General features: G+C 48.8%; 1 protein-coding gene across 1 annotated transcript in view; it reads right to left on the bottom strand.

Annotated features, from left to right (window-relative positions):
* Positions 1 to 10378: 10378 nt before the first annotated feature.
* The window catches only part of LOC149457652 (vomeronasal type-2 receptor 116-like), a 35727-nt gene continuing 29121 nt past the window's right edge, over positions 10379 to 16984 (bottom strand). The window contains exon 2 of the mRNA XM_089683387.1: positions 10379 to 11775. Within this exon, the coding sequence (XP_089539513.1) occupies positions 10883 to 11775 (893 nt within the window). The 3' untranslated portion in view covers positions 10379 to 10882. The remainder of the gene's footprint in view (positions 11776 to 16984) is intronic.

The raw sequence follows: 16984 nt of genomic DNA, 5'->3' as shown, positions 1-16984 counted from the left end.
AACATTTTTATTAAATTAAAGGGTTAACTGTGTGAGGGGAGTGTTTTACTAGTGGGCGGGGCTGTGTTCTTCACAGGAACACGCTAATCCCGAGAGCTAAACTCCGCTCTCAGGAACAGTGTGTTGCGAACTGACAGGGAGCAGAGCTGCAGTGTAAACACTGCAGCTGAGCTCCCTGTCAGTGATTACCGGTAATCACCAGGATCTGACGGGTAATGACCGGCCGGGACCCGGTGATTGACAGCCGCTGCCACAATTGGCGGTGCGGGTAAGGCGGGCACGCGCCTCGTGCATGCCCCCTATCTGTTTTGCAAAATGACGTTTTCAAAAATGATTTTGCGCATGGTGCCGCCCTGTGGCCATTTTAATACAGTGGCTGGACGGCAAGCAGTTAATAAGCCAACTATTCTCTAATTAAGCATTTCAAATGTTCAAAACATTATACACCAAATTTAATTTTCTAACACCAGAACTTCTACTTACACATCTCTCATTTTTCTCCACTAGATTACCACAGAAGTGTCTGCACTACCTTTGGACTATAAACCAGCCCAATACCTTTTATATTACACTTCCTTATGTGAGGAATCCTACCATAAATCCTTAGCTATATTTATGGTTACCGCTGACAGACTCTGCATACCAGTGCACTGGCGTTCCACACGCGTTCCGACGGTCAGGGAATGCTTGATCAGATTGACCAACATTGAAGAAATCTTGTCTCCAAATATCACCCAAACCGTACTCTCTGCTCCCCGCACGACCTCCTGCTCCGGAGCTCCCTTGTCCCCTACTTCCATGCTCGTCTCCAGGACTTCTCCAGAGCTTCCCCCATCCTCTGGAACTCTCTACCCCAATTTATCAGACTATCGCTTACTCTGCTCACTTTTAGGCGATCTCTGGAAACCGATCTCTTCAGGGAAGCCTATCCCGCCTTCAGTTAATAATGGAATCTTCTATTCCTCCTACCAGTCCACCCCCCACAGTTATTAACTTTTGTACCACTAGCCCCTCCCTCTTAGATTGTAAGCTCCCAGGATCAGGGCCCTCCTAACCCTCTTGTATTGAACTGTATTGTTGCTGTAATGTCTCCCGTTATATTGTACAACGCTGAGCAAACTGTTGGTTGCAGGGGCGGACTGACCATTTGGGAACTCGGGCACTGCCCGAGGGCCTGGGGTCAGTAGGGGGCCCCTAGAGATGCTCCTGGCACTTTCTTTCATAGGCTTTTTTGGGTGTGCTTTGAATGTGGGTGAGAACACAGGGGCCCCATGATCCCCTATTGCCCGAGGGCCCCATGAGTTGTCAGTCTGCCCCTAGTTGGTGCCATATAAATAATGTATAATAATAATAATAATAAGTCATTCATATGAGTTCCAAATTTGTCACCACATGGGCCAGCTGGATCCACTTTAAAACCACACCACAATACAAAACGTACCTATAAAATACCACACTAGACATGGCCCATTTCTTGCACGCTGGGATGACTCTTAGCTCCCCCGTCTGCAGGAGGGAAACAACCGGACTTCTCTCCCCCCACCATTTTGGAGGGTAGGAAGGGAAGACCAGAGCTGACCCATTCCCTCCCCCCCTCTCATTTGACACATCCCCCCTTTTTTTCTCCCTTTCTTCTTTTTTTCTCTTACCTTTTATACAGTACATTTTCTTCTTTGTTCTCCTCCCGTTCAGGATTCTTTTTGGCTATTTGATACCTTAAGCGCCCTCTCTTCTCTGTTCAGTCCCATATAGATGGCCTTCTTACCCAGATCAGTCCATTCAGAGCTGGTAGTATACCACAAGAGGCCAATGTATTGGGGTACTGAATGCTGCTGAGATTCTGAGAGGCCTTGCTGTGTTATCCCTGTACAAGCTTTCTGCAGTTTCTATATGTAATCCCTACTATGTAAACACGCTCACATTACTGTACTTTGTATAATATTGGATTCCTTTTGCTGGGATCTCGATAAACGGTTTTATGAAAAAAAAAACCCTCACCATTAATATGTAGAACCTCCTTCCTTTGTATAGTCATTGTTCAATGATCAGAAGCACCACAAAAAAAAAAAATAGCGATCTAATCTAAAATAATGCAATACTAGGCACAAATGGGAAACCAAAATGGGCGGCTCTTCACCAAGGGCAACGGACATAGTCGCCAGCACACCATGGATCTCCAATATGGTCCAAAAAAGGTTTTTATTGCAATAAGATTACATCCCAAAAGAAAGTGAATGGTGTGCTGGTGAATGTGTAGGAAGCCTAGGATGTTTCCAGTCCCAGCACCCACCATTGATGAGCCGTACTTCCAGGTATTCCCGGGGTTTTATCCTGCAACATTTGACTTTCAATGTATGATTTATGTCGTATTCCACATTTTTTACATGCTGGCACTTCTATACCCCGTGCCATTTGAAGCATATACCGACTAAGGTCTGCATATCAGTGGAAATCCACGGGGTTAATTCCCGCAACATTTGACTTTCAGCGCCATTATTTCATCTGATCTCTATTACTGATCTTCACATGTGCTGGACGGTTTGAATTGCGTTTTTGTGGACTTAGTACTTGTCCATCTAACAATTGTCCCATTCTGGGATGATTGGTACTATCTCATACAAATGTTACGCTTTATTCCGTATCAGGTCACCATATGACACAGATGACTTCTTGTCAGTTTAATTCAGTCACTTAATGTGATGAGGCTACCTTGGTAGATACCCCAGTAATGTGCTCAGTATTAGGGCTCATGTACACTGCGGCTGATAAACTCACATTTAGGAGCTGGTCAGCATTTTTTTTTTCAGCAGTTCCTGAACTCCCCCTAATGTTCTCCTATGTGTCCATGTACACATCTTCGTTTACAGTCGTTTACAGGCAGTTGAGTTTACAGTCTTTTTTTGAACGCAGAAAATTTGCGTTTAGCAGTTGATTTTATCAGCGTTTCAAACACAAAACACTTGTAAATGCTTGTAAACACGGCAAATAGACTCTTCCAGTTCCCAATGCTGTCCAGAACCTTTTTTATCATGAAAAATGCATGCAAAGCGATTTCAAGGTACTCAGATGGACAAAACACTGAACACAGGATGTTCCTACCAAGCTTGTCACACATTGTAATGAAAGGGAAACTGATACAAATGAGCGCAGAGAGGCCACTCCAGGTGGAAACATGTGAACAGTTAATCATGAGCTCACCACTGCTGCCTTGTTAATCATTTGCATGATGAAGAGAACTGAATTAATAGGCGCTGTGGAAAATGCTCTCAGTCAAGCACCTTAATGAAGGTGCATCTTTATTGGGTGAGACAAAGTAGCAAATATACCGTATTTTCCGGCGTATAAGACGACCCCCTACTTTTCCTGCTAAAATATAGGGTTTGAGCTATACTCGCCGTATAAGACTACCCTTCTTCCAACGCACACCAAATGAAAATGAAAAAACATCAGATTTGATTTCAATATGGTATTCCAATGATGGGGTGCTATTCCTCCCACTGACACCAATGATGAGGCACTACTCCTCCCACTGACACCAATGATGGGGCACTATTTCATCCACTGCCACCAATGATGGGGTTCTATTCCTCCCACTGACACCAATGATGAGGCACTATTCCTCCCACTGACACCAATGATGGGGCACTATTCCTCCCACTGATACCAATGATGGGACACTATTCCTCCCACTGACACCAATGATGGTGCCCCATCATTAGTGTCAGTGTGTGAGGAATAGTGCCCCATCATTAGTCAGTGGGAGGAATAGTGCCCCATCATTAGTCAGTGGGAGGAATAGTGCCCCATCATTGGTGTCAGTGGGAAGAATCGTGCCCCATCATTGGTGTCAGTGGGAGGAATAGTGTCCCATCATTAGTGTCAGTAGGAGGAATAGCGTCCCATCATTGGTGTCAGTGGGAGGAATAGCGCCCCATCATTGGTGTCAGTGGGAGGAATAGCACCCCATCATTGGTATCAGTGGCAGTAATTGCGCCCCATCATTGGTGTCAGTGGGAGGAATAGCGCCCCATCATTGGTATCAGTGGCAGGAATTGCGCCCCATCATTGGTGTCAGTGGGAGGAATTGCGCCCCATCATTGGTGTCAGTGGGATGAATTGCACCCCATCATTGGTATCAGTGGGGAGAATAGTGCCCCATCATTGGTGTCAGTGGGGAGAATAGTGCCCCATCGTTGGTGTCAGTGGGAAGGAAAAGTAGTGCCCCATTATTGGTATCAGTGGGGAGAATAGTGCCCCATCGTTGGTGTCAGTGGGAGGAATAGTGCCCCATCATTGGTATCAGTGGGAGGAATAGTGCCCCATCGTTGGTATCAGTGGGGAGAATAGTGCCCCATCGTTGGTATCAGTGGGAGGAATAGTGCCCCATCGTTGGTGTCAGTGGGAGGAATAGCGCCCCATCATTGGTGTCAGTGGGAGGAATAGCACCCCATCATTGGTGTCAGTGGGAGGAATAGCACCCCATCATTGGTATCAGTGGCAGGAATTGCGCCCCATCATTGGTGTCAGTGGGAGGAATAGCGCCCCATCATTGGTATCAGTGGGAGGAATTGCGCCCCATCATTGGTGTCAGTGGGAGGAATTGCGCCCCATCATTGGTGTCAGTGGGAGGAATTGCACCCCATCATTGGTATCAGTGGGGAGAATAGTGCCCCATCATTGGTGTCAGTGGGGAGAATAGTGCCCCATCGTTGGTGTCAGTGGGGAGGAGAAGTAGTGCCCCATTATTGGTATCAGTGGGGAGAATAGTGCCCCATCATTGGTATCAGTGGGAGGAATAGTGCCCCATCGTTGGTGTCAGTGGGAGGAATAGTGCCCCATCATTGGTATCAGTGGGAGGAATAGTGCCCCATCGTTGGTATCAGTGGGGAGAATAGTGCCCCATCGTTGGTATCAGTGGGAGGAATAGTGCCCCATCGTTGGTGTCAGTGGGAGGAATAGCGCCCCATCATTGGTGTCAGTGGGAGGAATAGCACCCCATCATTGGTGTCAGTGGGAGGAATAGCACCCCATCATTGGTATCAGTGGCAGGAATTGCGCCCCATCATTGGTGTCAGTGGGAGGAATAGCGCCCCATCATTGGTATCAGTGGGAGGAATTGCGCCCCATCATTGGTGTCAGTGGGAGGAATTGCGCCCCATCATTGGTGTCAGTGGGAGGAATTGCACCCCATCATTGGTATCAGTGGGGAGAATAGTGCCCCATCATTGGTATCAGTGGGAGGAATAGTGCCCCATCGTTGGTGTCAGTGGGAGGAATAGTGCCCCATCGTTGGTGTCAGTGGGAGGAATAGTGCCCCATCGTTGGTGTCAGTGGGAGGAATAGTGCCCCATCATTGGTATCAGTGGGAGGAATAGTGCCCCATCATTGGTGTCAGTGGGAGGAATAGTGCCCCATCATTGGTATCAGTGGGGAGAATAGTGCCCCATCATTGGTATCAGTGGGAGGAATAGTGCCCCATCGTTGGTGTCAGTGGGAGGAATAGTGCCCCATCATTGGTGTCAGTGGGGAGAATAGTGCCCCATCTTTGGTGTCAGTAGGGAGGAGGAATAGTGCCCCATCATTGGTATCAGTGGGGAGAACAGTGCCTCATCGTTGGTGTCAGTGGGGGAGGAACAGTGCCTCATCATTGGTGTCAGTGTGGAGGAGGAATAGTGCCCCATCGTTAGTGTCAGTGGGGGAGAGGAGCGGCTGCTCCTTCTTCCAGTTCAGCCGCTCGATTTTCGTGGGGCCGCTCGGCTCCGCCTCCTCGCCGGTGATTGGTCGTCTGTGTGCCTTTCCAGTGCTGGCGCCAAATCACCGGTGAGGAGGCAGAGCCGAGCGGCCACGTGAGCATCGAGCGGCCGAACTGAAAGAAGGAGCAGCTGCGCTTCCTGGACCGGATCGTCGTGGGACCGGAGCCAGGTAAGGTACAGCAGCCCCTCTGCCCACCCCTGTACTTAGTGTCCGTTGGAGGAGGAGGTTAAGCGGCGCCGCGCCGCCCCTCGAAAAAATGTCCCGCCCTGACCTGGCTTGCACCGGAGTATAAGACGACCCCCGACTTTTCAGAAGATTTTCAGGGGTTGAAAAGTCGTCTTATACGCCGGAAAATACGCTAATAAAATTTGACCAGCCTGAAGTGAACAGTGTGAATCCAACGGACGGACCGTCCTCTCTGAAGGGAGCTGAGATCGGAGAACACTCCTATTGACTTCAAATCACATCCCTTGACTGAGAGCATTTTCCACAGCACCCATTGTTTTCAGTTCTCTACACATTGTAATGACCATTCACACCTCAGACCTCTCCCACCCTTGGAAACAAAAGATATGTTAATGACCATTCACACCTCAAATTCCTCATGAAGACCCCCTGCCAAGTGGCCTTAATGACTTCCTCCAGCAGCCACCTTTCCCACCCTTGGAAACTAAAGAAATGTTAATGAGCAACTCACACCTCAGCTAATCTCAACACATACTGCTGTCTCTGCTTCTATTCTCTGTATTTCTCTGAAACAGTCTGAAATAGTTCATAATTTACCACTTTTCAGTGCATTCTGGGCATTTGGGAGGTTCTCCTGTGCTTATATTTAAAAAAAACACTTCAAAACGCAAACGCACTATGTTGCAGGAGTGAGGGGCCCATGGAACTCAACTTACTTTGGAGGGGTGGGGAGACCCCCGTCTCAGCTCCCCATATCCCTCTTATATGTAAGTCACCCTATCCCTGTTAGGGGTACAGGGTGATCTGTCCTAATATTGGGGTGGGGGGGTTGTTGATTGTTTAATGCCATGTGGTTGCATCCCATTGTTCTATTGTGTGTCTTGCTTGGGCGCAAACTATTATGGGATGTATGTGTTTATGGGTATTGGCTTGGTGGGGGGTGTCTCCAGCAGCCCTCCCTTCTGATGGACTGTCTGCTGGTGTGTCTCTTGTTATTAAATGTAGATTGCCCCGCCCTGTGTCATTATGCAGGGAGGGGGGATTATCCCGAGTGTATATATCTTGTATCTGTGTTAAAATAAACTAGGCTACTTCCTGGTTTACTTCAAGACTGGTGTCGTCTAGTCTTGTATGGTCAGCGGTGGTTTCTGTGGTCGATATTCGGATGGGAATGTGGGAGTCTAATGGAAGTACCCAAGTGCAGTCAGGGGTCGGTTCCATTACACACATAAACGCGCATAAATGCAGCTAAACAGATGGTTTTTAACCTGCATTTTCCAGCAGTCTGTTTCCATCGTTCAGAAGTGTCCCGTATACATGGAGCCTTACATGGCCTAATATCTGTTGTCCCTTATTGATTGCTAATGGTGCCGTATTCCATCATCTTTATTGGCATGTTGTGATATGCATATATTTGCTCCTGGGCCTGTGTGATTATTTTTGTTCTTCTGGTGTTTACATGATCCCATTTCAATCCTCATGGGGTGATTGGAACACTTATCATCCTGATGCTCAGCTAATATGCCATCTAACATATATTTTTGTAATTGACGATGACATATTGCAATTCATTTACCAAGTAAGGTGGTATTTCTTCCCATCTCTTCAGGGAAGCCTACCTAACAGCCGATCTCCTCCACTCCTCTTACCACTCCATCCCCCACAGCCATTTCCTCCTGTGCCACTATCCCCTCCCTCCTAGATTGTAAGCTCCAAGGAGCAGGGCCCTCGAACCCCTCGTGTATTGTATTGTTACTGTATTGTCTCATGTACTGTCCCGCACTATAATGTACAGCGCTGAGCAAACCTTTTGGCGCTATATAAATACTGTATAATAATAATTTACCGTGTCTGTGAATATTGGATTGTGTTTATTTCATGGAGCTTATCTATGATGTATGGTATATTTATTAGCCTTAGGTGTCAGCTCCTGTGGTAGTGAGCCCTTGTAGATGGTCAATTTGGGGTTCCCCAGGGTGCGGAGTCTAAACCCCAGCCAGCTTCTTCACCAGAGCCTCTGATGGTGGGGATGGACTTGCAGCAAGCTGGGACCAGGTCGCGGTCACGGAGTACGCCCAGCTGAGGATGAGGAGACCACTCAGGGGAGCAGAGTACAATGGGAGGAGACAAACGGAGGTCAGGACGGGCGGAAAACAAGCACAGTCAGAGAATGAAGCTGGGGTCAGTATACGAGTAGTCAATGCAGGATATAGGCAGTACAGGGGCGGACTGACCATTCGGGCACTGCCTGAGGGCCCGGGGTCAGTAGGGGGCCCCATGAAATGCCCCTGGTAACTTTTATAGGCTTTTTTGGGTGTGCTTTGAGTGTGGGCAAGGACACAGGAGCCTCATGATCCCCTATTGCCCGGGGGCCCCATGAGTTGTCAGTCTGCCCCTGAGGCAGTAGCAACACACAGGAGCTCCAACAACTAGGAAGTTGCTCAGGCAAAGTGGCCTAGACTGAGCATGTCTTATATAGGCAGGCAAACAAGGAGGCGGGCCAGGAAGTGATGGAAGGGAAGGAAATAAAACCCAGAGAACAGCAGACGACGCCCATAGGTGAGCACAGATAGTCCACACATGTGAAAGGGATCAGGAACAGCACTGCAGCAAGGAGGTCAGAACACACAAACAAGAAACTGCAGGCTAACTTGTGACGTTAGGCCTTTGCAATCCGGATTGCTCAAGTTTTTATATTGTGATGTGTATTTTTCACCTTGCAAGGTTTCATATTTTTTTATGCAAGATTTATAATAAAGTCATTTTTGTACCATTAACTACTCTGCTTGGGTTCATTTTAAACCGTTACTACAGACGGCCCTTTTTCAGGGATGTCTATTTTTTGTATGCTCTAATTTTTCGGCATTAACCCGCATCTATATTGACTGAGGAGTCAGAGAGTAATTCTATAGGGTGATCCACCTATATCGTGGCATTTTTCTATCATTTTGTATGAATATGTACGTTTGCCTAGGATGTTTCCAGTCCCAGCTGGTAGTTACTACATCACCCACCATTGATGAGCCGTACTTCCAAGAATGTGTGCGAGGGGAACATAGATAAAGTCCTCACCAAGGCAAGCTGGAAAGTCGCACTCTCCACTATATATAAGCTCTACTGTTTCAGTCACCGGGGACTTGACCAAAAAACACTCCATCATTGGTATTCTACCCCCTTCATGTTACCTAAATAATACCTGACATGGTCCCCTAGGTGCTGGTGACTATGTGGAGAAACAAGATTGTTCCCCATATTTTATGCACCCTTACTGGAATGCTATATACTTCCTAACCTCTAATATTATAGGGCACTGGGGTTTTTTTGTCTTCCTCTGGGTCAACCGTGGGTGTAGGATTATAACTTTTTTTTTCTATGGTTGAACTGGATGGACTTTTGTCTTTTTTCAGCCAGACTAACTATGTCACTTAGATCTTACCTGACACTGTTCTTGCATTACTGAATTTAGGTACTGAACAAATACCCATTAATGTTACATTTGTGGTTCTCTACCTACTTTTTGCAGCTGAACGCACCATTGTTAGAATATGGGATTCCTTTCACAGCCCAGTATGGTCAACAATCTTAGAGTACCAATGTGAAATGGAAAAAATACCAGAATTAAAAAAAATTATTAGCACAAAAAATTCATTCTAATTTGGTCCATATGGCTAAATAACGCAGATTGTACTTTATAAGATTGATGACATGTACTTACATTGCCTTGTATTGCTGACTGGAACTATTTCCTTGTATTGTTAGTCCACTCCCGTGTTTGATTACCCTCCTCCAATATTTCTCCTCCTTCTACCCTGCCTTAACCGGAAAGCGGAGTTCAACCTGGAAAAAAAATAAAAGTCAGCAGCTACAAAAACTGTAGCTGCTGACTTTTAAAATACGGCCACTTACCTGTCCCTGGGTCCCGCGGTGTCCTCATCACCACCGCTGATTTCACCAGCTGTCTTCTCTCCGCGGCATCTATAGTGTGGGCACCCGGCTGTGGCAGCTTGCAGCTTCACAGCCGGGGTGCCCACTGCACATGCGGGAGAAGCGCTGCGCTTCGTGAATGGCCCCTTAGTCTTCTGGGTCCTGTCACGTGACACAAAAGACTACAGGGAGGGAGGACAACTTCCACTTCAGGGTACCTGTTAAATTCGGGTAACCGCTCCCCAAAGGTGCCAATCCCTAATGAGGAGCGAGGGACAAAGGCTTCAAGTGGAGCTTCCCCTTTTAAGTGGAGCTCCACTTTAACTTCCCTTTCTATACTCCCTTTTCCTTCCCTCTTACATCCCCAAGATGAAGACATTTGTTCTCCACCATTACTATGGCTGTAAACTTCCGTTCAGTCTATTAATTCTATGTGACCTGCTGTTTGCATTACTGTTTTTCTTCGTGTCATTTATGCTCCTGTAATTTGTATGACTTCATTCTTCTGTACACCTTTACTGCTTTATGAATTTATTGATATAGTCGGATACATCTACATACAATGATAAATATAATGAATGTGACACTGACAAATGACATCACAATCATTTTCTAAGAGAACGTGTTTAATATTCACCTTTATGGAAGGTGATGACAGAAATCTTCCCGCTCTTGAGTGATGGGTGGTTTTGGTATCTGACGCTTTAGGATGTTTTTGATACTTTGTCCCCCTCTGGTCACTGTGGTTCCTCCTCTCTAAGTGACTACATTGTTCTGTAGTGATGTAACGGCTGATGGGAGGAATCACTACACCCAGCAGGGGACAAAGTTTCCAACAAACCCAAAGTATCTGATACTAGTGGCATCCATAGCTCTTCAAGAGAGACTCAATTAGACTCTACCGAAGAGGTAAGTATTAAATATTTAAATTCCCAAACAAGAGTACAGTACTAAAATATATATATAATAATAGAGATAATGCCATAACTACAGGTAGCCCAGTGTTGCTCCTCACATATCAGCGGATAACTGTCTTTGTATTCAGGTCAGGTCTGAACAGAATTATGTAACATTTTGGGAAGAATATACAGCCAAGAAGTACAGAACTTGATGCCATTATAGCAAAGACCTCCACAGCCACCATGTATTTCCCTCTGGTGCTCAGATAGGCCGGGATCATGGCAATCCAGACACTGCAGAACACCAGCATGCTGAAGGTGATGTACTTGGCCTCATTAAAACTGTCCGGTAATGTCCTGGCTAAAAAAGCGATAATGAAGCTCACAGCTGCCAGAAGCCCCATATATCCCAGGACAGAGTAGAAGCCGATAACTGAACCCTCATTACACTGAATGATGATCTTCCCCTGATAAGAGTGAATGTCTCGATCCTGGAAGGGGGGAGAAATAGACAACCAAGTGACACAGATTATGACTTGGACCAGTGAGAAGACACAAATGATACAATTGGACAGTTTGGTTCCCATCCATTTCCTCCAGGGACTCCCAGGTTTGGTGGCCTTAAAGGCAATACACACCATGATACTTTTGGCAAGTAGAGAAGAGACGGCAACTGAGAAGATGACACCAAAAGAGGTGACACGCAGCATGCAGGTCACATCTACTGGATGGCCGAGGAACAAGAAGACACAGAGGAAGCTCAGCATGATGGAGACCAGGAGAAGATAGCTCAGGTTCCGGTTATTGGCTTTAACAATGGGGGTGTCCTGGTAATGTATAAATATCCCCAATATTAAACCAGTCAGAAGACAACAGAGGATGGAGACAGCTGAAAATACTGCAACAATGGCGTCATCAGTGTAGGAGAGAAATTCCACCGCTCTTGGGACACACCAATCCTTCTTCTCATTTGGCCATTCATCCTCAGGACATTTCATGCAGTTTTCACTGTCTGCAGGAAGAACAATACAAACACAATGAGCATCGGGGTCAGAGCTTCTGAGGAAATGAACTGTCTTGTGTTGTCTCACAGCTAGCAATGGGATTTCCATCAGTTAATTGTGGGAGATAGATAGATATTATTATTATTATTATTACATCGAGTTTATATAGCACCAAAGGGTTTACTCAGCGCTGTACAATAGAGTGGGGGGACAATACAAGAAACAGAACAGCAACAACAACAGTGAACGAGGGGTTAGAGGGCCCTACTCTTTCAAGCTTACAATCTAGGAGGGAGGGGGTAGTAGCACAGGAGGACGTGGCTGTGGGGAATGGAGTGGTAAGAAGAATGAAGGAGAACGGCTGTTAGGTGAGGGAGGGTAGGCTTCCCTGAAGAGGTGGGTTTTCAGGGAGCACCTGAAGGTAAGGAGGGAAGGTGACAGTCTGATGGACTGGGGCAGTGAGTTCCAGAGGATGGGGGAGGACCTGGAGAAGTCTTGCAATCGTGTGTGGGAGGAGGAGACCAGAAAGCAAGATAGAAGGAGGTCCTGTGAAGAGCAAAGGGTACGGGTAGAGTGTACTTGGGAATCAGGTCGGTGAGGTAGTTAGGGGCAGTGTTGTGCACGGCTTTGTAGGTCAGGGTTAGTAGTTTGAATTTGATGCGTTGGGCAATCGGGAGCCAGTGGAGGGATAGGCAGAGGGGGGTGGCAGAGGTGGAGCGGTTGGTGAGGTGAATGAGTCTGGCCGCTGAGTTTAGGATGGTCTGGAGCGGGGAGAGCCTGTGCTGGGGTAGGCCTGTGAGAAGGGAGTTGCAGTAGTCAAGGAGTGAGATGAAGAGGGAGTGTACGAGTAGTTTTGTGGTGTCTGGGGTAAGGAAGGAACGTATTTTGGCGATGTTGCGGAGGTGGAGCCTGCATGTGTTTGAAAGTGATTTGACATGAGGTTGAAAGGAAAGGTTAGAGTCCAGAATGACGCCAAGGACTTTGGCTTGCGGGGCGGGATTGATCTTGGTGTTGTTGATAGTGATGGATAGGATGGGGGGGGGGTGAGTGGGCAGGGGAAGAGATGAGGAGCTCGGTTTTGGAGAGGTTAAGCTTGAGGAAATGGAGCGACATCCAGTCTGAGATGTCGTTTAGGTGAGTGATGCGGGCGGAGACTGTGGGGGTGAGGTGAGGGGTGGAGAGGTAAATTTGAGTGTCATCAGCGTAGAGGTGATAGTTGAAGCCGTGGGAGTGTATGAGGTGTAGATGGAGAAGAGAAGGGGTCCAAGGACAGAGCCTTGGGGGACCCCAACAGAGAGGGGGAGGGAAGGGAAGGTGGCACCGTTGTAGGAAATGCTGAAGGATCGTCAGGATAGGTAAGAGGAGAACCAGGAGAGAGCGGTGTCTCTGATGCCAAGGGAGAGAAGTTTATTAAGGAGGAGGGGGTGGTCAACTGTGTCAAAGGCCGCGGAGAGGTCCAGGAGAAGGAGGACAGAGTAGTCGCCTTTGGCTTTGGCGGTTAGCAGGTCGTTAGTGATTTTGCGGAGGGCGATTTTGGTGGAGTGTAGGGGACGGAAGCCGGACTGTAGTGGATCAAGGAGGTTGTTGTCAGGTGGGCGCTTAGGCGATCGTAGACTAGGCGCTCAAGGAGCTTGGAAGTAAATGGCAGCAGGGAGATGGGTCTGAGATTGTTTGGGTCAGTGGGGTCCAGGGAGGACTTTTTGAGTATGAGGGTGATGTGCGCATGCTTTAGGGGGGAGGGGAATGCGCCAGTAGAGAGGGAGAGATTGAAGATGTGGGTGAGGGAGTGGTTAAGGGAAGAGGGGGGTGACTGGAGGAGTTGAGAGGGGATAGGGTCCAGGGGGCAGGTGGTGAGGTGGGCTTCTGAGAAGACCCTGGTGACTTCCTCAGTGGTAGCAGGGCTGAAGGAGTACATTTTTGGGGGGGTTACGGTAAGCAGGGCCTTGGGTGTGGTGGGGGGCAGTGCGGTTGCAAGGTCAGAGGAGGGAGAGATGGGGGGGGGAGGCTGGGTGGGGAGGTAGATTGCGAGTTGACTATGTCCTTACGGATTGTGTCAATCTTGTTGTGGAAATGAGTGGCAATCTCGTTGGCGGTGAGTGAAGTGCTGAGTGGAGGAGGGGGGGGGGAGAGAGCAGGGAGTTGAAGGTGGAGAAGAGTCGGCGAGGGCAGGTGGAGAGGGTGTTGATCAGGTTTACGAAGTAGGCCTGCTTGACGGTGTGGAGGGAGGAGGTGTAGGTGAGGAAGGCAGATTTGTAGAGGGAGAATGCACGAGGGGACCTGGTTTTGCGCCATAGTCTCTCCAGCGAGCGACATTTGAGGCGTTTAGTATGGTCGTTCTGTCATGGTTGACGCGGCCTAGGTTTGATGTTGCGTGTGGTTAGGGGTGCCAGAGAGTCTAGGGCAGCTGACAGTGAGTCGTTGTACGTGGAGGTGGCTAGGTCAGGACATGACAGTGGAAGGATGCTGTCGTGTAAGCGGTCGGCAGCCGAGTGGAGGGGGGCCGGATGCAGGTTGCGGAGGTTGCGGCTGGTGATGGTTTGGCACTTTGGAGGGGGAGTTAGGGGAAGGGGAGACGGAGAATGTGAGGAGGTGGTGGTTGGAGAGAGGGAGGGGGGTGTTAGTGAACTGGTTGAGGGTACAGAGGTGGGAGAAGACAAGGTCCAGGGTGTTCCCATCAATCTGGGTGGAGGATTGCATGTGCTGTGTGAGCGCAAAGGAGGAGCTTAGGTGGAGGAGATGGGAAGTAGCTGAGTTGTTGTCGTTGATGGGGATATTGAAGTCCCCAAGGATGATGGTCGGTAACTCAGAGGAGAGGAAGAAGGGAAGCTAGGCGGCGAAGTCATCCAGGAAGCGGGGTATGGATCCGGGAGGCCTGTAGATCACTGCGATCCTTAGGGGGGTGGGGGAGAAGAGTCGGATGCAGTGAGCCTTGAAGGAGGAGAATGATAGAGAGGGGGGGTTAGGGAGGACCTGGAAGGTGCTCAGCGGTGATAGGAGCATGCCAACACCACCACCTCTGCGACCGCTCGGTCTGGGTGAATGGGACCAGACGAGACCTCCATAGGAGAGTGCCGCAGGGGAGGTAGAGTCAGTGGCCTGTACCCAGGTCTCAGTGACCGCTATGAGGTTGAGGGAGCGGGAGATAAAGAGGTCATGGATGGCGGTAAGCTTGTTGCATACTGAGCGGGCGTTCAGGAGTGCAACCAAGAGAGGGGGGTTGGATGCGGGGAGGAGGGGCACAGGTGTGAGGTTGAGGGGGTTGCGGCGGCAGGCGGGAGCAGGGGGGTCCCTGGGGGGGGTGGTGAGGGGCCAGGGTTTGGGGAGATGTCCCCAGTGGATAGGAGAAGGAGAAGGGTGAGGAAGGTGGCATGGGAATGGGAGGTGCAGGAGTGTGTGGGTCTGATAGTGGTGGCACGTGGGTCAACGGGGGAGTGGAGTAGCAGGAGGAGGTGGTGAGTGCCATAGTGGGAAGAGGGAAGAAGTGAAGGGGCAATGTAGAGCTGTTTGGGGGGGTAGGCGGGTAGAGGGAGGCAAATTTTGGGATGGAGGACAGGAATACGAGGAGGAGGAGTGCAGGTGGCATGTTGGGGTGAGCGGAGTGCTGGACAGGTCGGGGAGGTGGCGGGATACAGGTCAGGGCAAGGTGATGTGGAGAGTCTGTATCGCCGTGGAGGAGTCCATTTGAGTCCTTCTGAAGGGGGAGAGTGAGAGAGGAGGGCAGCTGGGTCAGCAGCTGGCTGGTTGCAGTCTGTGGATGCAGTCTGCTGGCGTCCGTGGGTGCTGTGATGCATCTTGAGTGGGTACGGTGGTTTGGCGAGTGGAGGGGTCATAGGACGCGATGTCCGGGGGTGTTGGTAGGCACGACGTCTGGTGATGCTGGCGGCTCGGTGACTGGAGATGTTGAGGCCAGGCGTCAGGTGCTGAGGGCTCGGCATCGGGAGGCGCTGAAGGTGCTGGAGGGCCCGGCGTCAGGAGGTGTTGAAGGGTCATCGTCAGGCGGTGGTGTTGACAGACGTCTGGAGGTGGAGTGGGCTAGGTCTAGCTAGGTGCAGTAGGACTCGGTGTCCATGGGCGAAGTGAGCCAGTGCATGCGGATGCTACGGGCCAGCGACTGAGGGTGCTAGGGGTCCGGTGTCTGTGGGAGCGGTAGGGCCTGGTAGATAGATAGATAGATAGATAGATAGATAGATAGAACTCCTATGTGTAGAGACTGCACATTATGCACATTAGCATGTGGTGAAAAAAAAAGATATGCACAATAAAAGTGACAATGGGGAGTTTCAATTTATATTGTCTGAAAACCCTGAAAATGAAGATCTCTTTTCCTACCGTTTGGCCTGTTAAATATACCATTGTAAACATTTTGTTTCAATAATGAATGAAAATTAAAAAAATACCTGTTTATTATGTCAGAAATTCAGAGCTGTCCTGCTATTATTATACAGGATTTTTATAGTGCCCACAGATTGCACAGATCTTTAAGGGGATATAAAGTGAGACAATACAGTTACAATGCAATAAAAACTAGAGTATTAAGAGGGCCCGGCACATAAGAGCTCACAATCTAATAGGGTCGGGCAAGTGGTACACAGGGTTATAACTGTGGAGGTAGAGCTGATGGAAGTGATAAATGTGTAATTAGAGCCCTATAGTATGGCAGAAAAAAGACAAAAGTCCATCCAGTTCAACCAAAAAACAAATAGTTATAATCTTACACCCACAATAGATCCAGAGGAAGACAAAAACCCAGCAAAGCACGATCCAATTTGCTCCTGCAGGGAAAAAATTCCTTCCTGATCCCCCGAGAGGCAATCGGATATTCCCGGGATCAACTTTCCCTATAAATGTTCTATCCAGTTATATTCTGTGTATCCAAGAAAGGATCCAGGACTTTCCTACAGCAATCCACTGAGCTGGCCACAACCAACTCTGGAGGGAGTCTATTCCACATTTTCACAGCTCTCACTGTGAAGAAACCTTTCCGTGTTTGGAGATTAAATCTCTTTTCCTCCAGAAGTAAAGAGCGCCCCCTTGTCCTCTGTGATGACCTCAGAGGGAATAACTCTAAACCGAGTTCACTATATGTCGAAGATGGCGACCGGAGTAGTCCTGTAGTGAGGAGCTCCGTTGCCCAAGTCCCCATCCGGATGGCAGCGGACTCCAAAGGGGCCCCCACCACCCTGTGGCCCCCGATAAGCACCCAGGGAGGAGTGCTGG

This window comes from Staurois parvus, unplaced genomic scaffold, assembly GCF_062004578.1.
Source record: "Staurois parvus isolate SC_StPar_1 unplaced genomic scaffold, SC_StPar_1.0 ptg000308l, whole genome shotgun sequence".
NCBI classification, from domain to species: Eukaryota; Metazoa; Chordata; class Amphibia; order Anura; family Ranidae; genus Staurois; species Staurois parvus.
This window is presented reverse-complemented; position numbering and strand designations above follow the sequence as displayed.